The 7848-nt window shown below is 37.7% G+C and overlaps 1 protein-coding gene across 5 annotated transcripts; it reads left to right on the top strand.

Annotated features, from left to right (window-relative positions):
• Nucleotides 1-430: 430 nt before the first annotated feature.
• Nucleotides 431-7572, top strand: LOC144193409 (calcitonin gene-related peptide 1-like). 5 transcript variants are annotated; one of them, XM_077712287.1, is made up of 5 exons: nucleotides 431-552; nucleotides 1553-1648; nucleotides 2779-2916; nucleotides 6207-6362; nucleotides 6779-7572. In XM_077712287.1, the coding sequence occupies exons 2-5, from the start codon at nucleotides 1563-1565 to the stop codon at nucleotides 6819-6821; spliced, it is 423 nt and encodes a 140-aa protein (XP_077568413.1). In that variant the 5' UTR covers nucleotides 431-552; nucleotides 1553-1562; the 3' UTR covers nucleotides 6822-7572. The 5 variants fall into 5 exon arrangements, with proteins under 5 accessions (XP_077568413.1, XP_077568416.1, XP_077568412.1 ...); XM_077712290.1 differs by having other exon boundaries at nucleotides 6207-6397; XM_077712286.1 differs by having other exon boundaries at nucleotides 6204-6362.
• The last annotated feature ends 276 nt before the right edge of the window (nucleotides 7573-7848 follow it).

Raw genomic sequence — 7848 nt, 5'->3', positions numbered from 1 at the left:
TTGAGAATTAATTTTCTTACACCCTTTCTCTTTTTTGTGTTTTGCACATATTTTATTCCAGATTGGTATACTTTTATAACATTTAAAGGATTTCTGGGGTAATATTGGGGACCTTAGACCGGTTGGAATGAATTACGGCTCTCACATGTGAATGTGTTGTATGCCCCATTACCAATAGATGGCCCTGAATTACATTTAAAAAAGTAGGCGGTGGGGGGTTCTTTATCGATTTGAGTAATGTAACTTTTCCCATTTAATGAATGACATCAATGCAAATGAGGTGGATTTTTGTGAATGGAGTGGCTGTACGAATGACGTCTACATATCCCGCCACCCTCCCATTGGCTGCTGTCCGACCCAGCTCACCGTCTCATTGGCTGGCCTGCGAGATAATTAACCACCTCCACATCCGTTGCACAAACACGGTTGGCGGGATATATAGGGGGCCACTGCCTTAGTGCTGCACGCCAAAACACAGCTCGAAGCACCTGTTTCGGACCCCAAAGTCCCACAAATTTGAGATTTATTTATTTTTGGTGCTTCTCGCCAAAGGTGAGTGTTTGTTTCGTGTTGATTTTATATGTGGTCATTTATGATGGCATTGGGGGCCATTACCAGGGATATTAAAGGAAGGGTGTGTGTGTGTGTATGTGTGTTTGTGTGGTGGGAGGGGGGGGGGGTGTCTTGCAATGGCAGCTCATTACACTAATGCACTCCTCTGGGAAGCTTGGATGGAGTCACCACCTTTTCCTCCAGTCTGTCATCCCTCCATTCCAACTCCTTGTCTCTGTGTTCATTTGTTCATCATAGTTTGGTTTTAACCCATTTTGAATAATTTTGGGAAGTTTGTCATGCTTTATCTTGTGAAATAATGCTGCAACATTTCAAGTTTTGTTGATATAGAAAATTCTCACCGTAATTTTTATGAACATTTTCCAGAAACATTTTGGCACAAAATGCCAAAATGTTGCGTTCAACTCGCAAATTTGAAATAACCCAATAGGGTGGATATAATTTATAACTCATATCAAAGTTATGCCATGGACGTTTTGAGGTTACAGGTTAATAATTATTAAGACTTTAAAAAACATTCAGAATTATTACAATATATCACCAAAGTCTCAACACATTTTTAAGGAAAATCCTAACAAAGTAAAATAAAATTCATAATAACCACGGCAGTAGTAGATTTAAGATGAACTTAGATTTTAGCATTTGAGCAACTTGCAAATCAAATGTTGACATACGTACATTGTTTTACAAGTTTTGGCTTACATATGTCTGTTCTAAGAATTTAAGTGTTGTTTCAACAAACAGTATTTCAAGCGGTATTCCCTATCTCCTCCTCCCTGTCGATCCCCCACCCTTCATTCTCCCCCCTCTATGCACATATATTCTATGCACACCAGCAAAACCTTCTCACACGTACACTTGTGCAGCCATGTCCCATCCGCCAGCACTGGCAGTTCATCCATCCTGGATGGATGCTTTCAGGGTATTCTTGAAATGGCACCTTACCTATGTGTGTTTTGATGATGTATGTGTTTCGCAGGGGAGGTACTATGGTTATGTTGAAGGTCTCAGCTCTTCTCATCGCCTATGCCCTGGTTATCTGCCAGATGTACTGTTCGCAAGCCGCCCCCGCCAGGTAAGAGTCTCTCTCACAATGCACGCCGCTTCCCGTTTGTTTAGAAAGGTAGAAGAATTCAGTAAGCACAAATGTAACTGCATGAGTTGAAGGAGACGCCATCATTTCATAAAGGCTAATCCACTTAAAAAGTTGTTGCATCCAATTATACTAATAGCATTTCAGGCAGATTACTATAATGCAATAAATATAAGGAAATGTGTACATGGCCATTTGAAAACTGTTGCACTTGCCAAGAATTGCCAGAAAGACCCCATTCAAAGTAACCAAGAAGAAAGTGTTAGGTACCCTTGATGATGACTCAGATGCAAGAACTGCAAAAAAATGTGCTTTTGAAATTAGTAATGCAGTTAACATTGTTTTGTATTCTTCTTTTAATGTTAAGATTTCAAATTTGCCTTTAAATGAGAAAAATACTCAGTAATGATACAATTCACATATCTTAATATTCGTAATTTTCCACTATTATGATGCATAGATTTATTTATATATGATGACATTTAAAAAGCTGCAAAAATTAACAATATTAATTTCAGACAAAAGCATTTTTGACAGTATTTTGTTCCTCTGCGTCAAAATTGGGCCTTTATAATAGCACTACAGTAATGAGGGTACTTTTATATGAATATGAATCAAAAGTGAACATTATGAATTTGGTGGTGGAATATTTTTTAAAACTGATTGTGCGTAATAGGATGTCCTATCATTTTGCAAGTTTCTATTTACCTAAAGCCTGGTATAAGCATCGGTATCAATATATCTAAAGACAGATGCACATTAGGATGAGGAGGCACTTTGCACAGATTGTTTTCCAGAGTTGGCGGGCAGCCCTCTAACACCGACGTCATTCCACTTTAAGTGGGTGACTTCAGCCCAAACCTCCACCGCGCCACCTTGAACCCCCCCACATCACATCTACCCATTCATCCATCTCATTTGGCCCAGGAGCCCCCCAAGGCCCCCACAATAGATTTAGGTGAATCTGAGAACATTTTGAACATTTTTGTTCAATTCTTTTGGAACTTTTTAGTGAAGACATATTTCAATGAACAATGTTTATTCACATTTTATTCAGCTGTTGTTTCATTTCTTTTTAGTTATGGTTGTTTCTTCTTTGTTTGCACCGGTAGACCGGTACTGGAGTCCATGTCAGAGCGGGTGACGCTGACAGACTACGAGGCGCGGCGACTACTCAACGCCATCGTCAAGGAGTTTGTGCAGATGACGGCCGAGGAGCTGGAGCAGCAGCAGCTGTCTGAGGGCAACAGGTACATCTACACTTATATCATTAGCATTAACATTAATAGTGATGTTTATCATTTTACTGGTTTACAAATATACCTTATTTTCTCACAATTCCAAACTTCACACATATGTGTGAATTTCACATTATCTATGATTACACATTTTGTGATCAAACCTCAAAATCGAACATATTCACAGGTTGCAGCCACATTTCTAAAAGTCCATATTTTCACATAAAATCTCCAAAACTAAGGAATACTTTGTCTATTAGACATCCTTTCACATTTGTCAATCGATTTAAACTAAATAATCTCCAAGTTTTTCCACATAGGGTTGACATCTCTCAAACTTGATCAAATTCCCCAAATTTCTTAATGTTCTCTATACAATTCCATATGTGTAATACTTGAGTTCCCAGTTTTAACCATATTTCTGCACTTAAATTCCCAAATCAAGTGTTATTTAAATGTTTAGCTTTTCACATGCCTTTTCTAAGGAATTTATATCCGCTAGAATTTTTAAAAAAATAGTTTGAAGTAGGTTGTTAAATTCAAACATAGGTATTAGAACAAAGGAGTCATGAAGGCACCCCCGCATGAACCACTTGCTCTAAATTAGTCATTTTACATTGAATGGAATGTGCATGATGGTAGTTTGCATGGGAATGGGAATTGTTCAATGAATGTAAAAAAATGTGTAGAAAAATGATTAGGGGGCGGGGGGGGGGGGGGGGGTTGGGGGGGGGTTTGGGAGTGACGCATTTTGCACATATGTAAGGTTGGGTGGGTAGTGATGTAGTGAGCATGATGTGAGAAAAGAGCTTTGCTCTTAAGTGATTAGTTGGCACCAGAACGATTGGCATGCCTGCATTGAAGATATTAATAGTATGAAAGATGTATGAAATGAAAAAAGGAAAAACATACAGTGTATAATGTCTTGGAAATGCATGGTTGAAAAGAAACCCGGAATGTGTCCAACAGGAGTTCTTATGGATGAGCATCGGAAAATAAGCATAACAAAAACTGGTATTAGCGAACCAATTTAGCCAACATTTTCTAGCTTTTATTTGAATGAATTTAGTTCTAATCTTGTGAAAATAATCAATTTTATCTCAGAATAAATCACTTTTTAAATTTTTCTTTTACTATTACATAATTCTTGTTAGTGTCGAATCGAATCATCCAAGAATAAGAATTCCGGTGGGATCCCATAATTTATCCCGCATGTTACAGTTTGATTTTTTGTCCCGCTCGATCCCACCCCTGTGCATGTGATCTGTTTGTATTGTGTACCCCAATTCTGACAGCATGGCCCGGCCGCTAACCAAGCGCTGCTCCGGCCTCAGCACCTGCGTACTGGGCAAACTCTCTCAGGAGCTGCACAAGTTGCAGACGTTCCCGCGCACCAACGTGGGAGCGGGAACGCCCGGCAAGAAGCGCAGCGCCCCCGATGGCGAGCACTATGCCAACTACGGCGCGACGTTTGATGCCGTCTAAGCACCCCCGTTTACCCCGTCATCCTCTGTCCTCCCCCCTGATTGCTGCCCTCTTTCTATGTCGTTACCTCCCAGTCGTCTTCATTGGCCAGCGCATGTTGGTGTGACTTGCCTGACTGACATGTGAAGAGAAATCAAACAGGCGTCCACATTGGGTGTCAGAATAGGGCTGGGCGATTGCAGCACTTAATTTCATCGATTAATTCCAGTTCAGTTTCACTGCAGAATATACGTTTTCCAAAATTTCATTTGCAACTACTTTTTTCTGCGAACTTTTTAGCCGATAGTCGGACCGAAAGGTTAGTGAGTTCTGCGTTTGCCCAAATTCTCAAACCAAAAGGAGAAAAGCATCATCTGGAATAGGTCAGAGTTCATATTTCTTTAATAACATGGCAATGTCATTCAAAGCCAATGTTCAGGTCGCACCAATCCAATTTTTTTTCTTTTCCGATCCGATCCAGATGTCTGAATCAGAACCTCTTTCGATATTATCCTCTTTAAAACGACTCAGGCCTTCTCGTGAGAAATGCAAATTTATTCAGGATTATCTGATAATCGACATACCATAGATAGAGCTGTGCATGAGAATTCTTAGCGGTCTAAATGAAAATAATAATCACTCATTTTTCAGGCATACGATAACTTAAGTTATTGTTTGTACATGTACAGAATGTTTGCTCACGTCCCCCTAAACTAAAGTTACCAATATAAAACAGATGGCACACTTTTAGCAGGGTTTATGGATTCAAACCTGCCTAGGTTACAGTAAAAAAAAAAGTTTGATCATTGACATTGCATTCTATCCAAATCCTCTTTTTGAGGCTCTAGCTTGCAAATATTTGCCTTTAAATAGCAAAGATTTGCCTCAAAATAACAAAAATTTGCCTCACAATAGCAAAGATTTGCCTCAAAATAGCAACAATTTGCCTTAAAAAAGCAAACAATTTAATCAATGAATTAAATATTAGATCAATACGGCCCAATGTATATTAAAATTGTTCCCCGACAACAAAGAAACTAATCTTCAATGGCAGAATAAACAAGCACACTTTATTTGTAATACACTTTAATTTTTATTTAGTTTTGTTAGAAGCAAAGTGGGATTAGAACAAATTAAAAAAAAGATTTTCTTTTCAGGCAATATCGCCCAGTCCTAAATCAGACAATCAGATGTTGTTTGCTGTACATCACTTCACACAAACGCACAGACACACATGCGTACTTTTCACATGTAACAAGAATCAACAGGTGCCGCCATGTTCCTCGTTCAATAAACATATTTTTCTACCAGAAAGCTTTAGCTGAATTTTCATTGAGTACAGTAGATTGTGCTCTGGAAATTGCGATAAATGAAGGACTTAATGAAGGAAGTAAAAAAAAAAAAAAGTCAGTAGGCAAGAAATGAATATGATAGAAAGGGAGGAGCCTTTCAGCACATTCTTAAATAAGGTAAGAACAACATCAAAACTACACACAAATATTTAAGCATATACTTGTGTTTAAAATAGTTTATAATTTTGTTGGAACTAGAATCGTATAACCTCCAACTTCTGTAGTTTTAATGACTATCAGCACAGTTAAAATCTAACTTTATATGAGTAAAACCCAACATGTGTATTTTTAACACACTTGAATTAGTATCTCAGTGTAATGTATTTGTGTTTTAACATTGATATTTTGATGGTAGCCTTGAGTTCAAGACAAAATCAGTGGTTCTGCACGTCAAGAGAAAAATCTCAAAATATGAATTTCTGTATGTTAAAATGTTTATGGTGGGAGAAGTTGTCTTAATAGCCTGATCTGCTTCTCCTGAAGCAGTGTTACAGCACAGAAGCGAGCCTGCAACACAGCCACTTGCGTCACTCACCGCCTGGCGGACTTCCTCAGCCGATCGGGTGGGATGGGCAACAGCAACTTTGTGCCCACCAATGTTGGCGCCAAAGCGTTTGGTAGGCGAAGGAGAAGCATCGCCATGTGAGCGTCTGGACACATGTTTGGGGAAGGGGAAGGTAAATTCAGCAAATATTTTTACATACTCATGTTTTTGTTTTGTTTAGGTTGTCATGAATTGTTGAAAATTACATTTTATCCTAGGTCATTTGAAAGTATTTTTTTTTAAATGAGCATTTTCAATTAATGTTCAGATGATAGTTTGTTTTCTGAGATAACTTTCTTAACTGAGCTTTAATCTTTGTTGTTATATTATATATGTTAAAAAGAAATAAAATAATTTTTCATTGTAACTGGAACATCTATAAAACCTTTAATTATCTTTTGCATGATTACCAACTTAATTATCACCGAGACATAACTGGCTATGTATTTTTTCATTTTTATTTTTACAGTTAACTGATACTGTGTATTTTTCTTCTTCTTTATGTTTTATTCAGATTGACACGTGGCAAGAAAACATCGGGAATAAAAAACAAATGAAAAAAGAAGATGAAAAAACAATAACAACAACAACGAAGCAGAAAACCAACAGTGGACTGGCCCTTTGCATACACTCACATTCATAAAACAACTTTTCATCTTGCTTTTGGTCCAAAAAAAGCACTTTAGTTTGTGTACACTTTGTCTTTTATACATTCGTATCATTGAAAAAGAAGAAAAAAAATGTGTTCACCAAGTTTTTGCACCTTCTCTTCGTCCTATCGCGTAGCGTCATCCAGCCAGCGGACCCCTATCAGCCTACCCATGACCCCCCCACCCCCTGACCTTTCCCCCCCTCCAAACCCCCCCACAATGGGCTGTTGTCTTGTGCCTTGATGTAGAACAATTTACATGATTGTATAGTTCTGTGCAGAATGGAGATGATGGTGATGATGATGTTGATGATAAATATTGTCAACAATATTGTTGGAAAAAAAAGATATTTGAGCAAGATTAAAATGTATTTTAGATACACTCGGTTTTGGGGTACTTGTGTTGTTCTTTGTAGGTCGTTAAGGTGGGGGGCACTGACCACATATTATGCATTTGAAACACTGTCAATTTACGATAAATAATTGAAATAATAGTATTTTAACACCATCAGAACAGAGTGAAGTGTGTGTGTGTATGTGTGATTATTGTTGGAAACAGAACATATCAAAAAAACAGAACATCATCAAATGGGATCTGTTTGGCAAAATAATAAGTGCATGGGTAATTGCAGAATAAAAAAAGGCAGTACAACTTGCAATCAGACTTTTTCTTTTTGGAACGTCAAAGGAAAGAAATGCTTTTTAAAAAAATAATCATCCTAATCAGAGTCAATATACTACATATCATATTTTTTAAAACCGGTGTCCTGCAGGACCAGAGTTGGTGAATATGACTCTTAAAAAATGATTTGGTATCATTATTAATAAAATTATTCATTAAAATCGATTCCAGCAAATATGTTACTACAGAAGTGTGTATCAACATGATATCACTTTGCATGTATTAGTACTGAAGAAGTAGACCCCTTTCCAGT

This window comes from Stigmatopora nigra, chromosome 2 (assembly GCF_051989575.1).
Source record: "Stigmatopora nigra isolate UIUO_SnigA chromosome 2, RoL_Snig_1.1, whole genome shotgun sequence".
NCBI classification, from domain to species: Eukaryota; Metazoa; Chordata; class Actinopteri; order Syngnathiformes; family Syngnathidae; genus Stigmatopora; species Stigmatopora nigra.
This window is presented reverse-complemented; position numbering and strand designations above follow the sequence as displayed.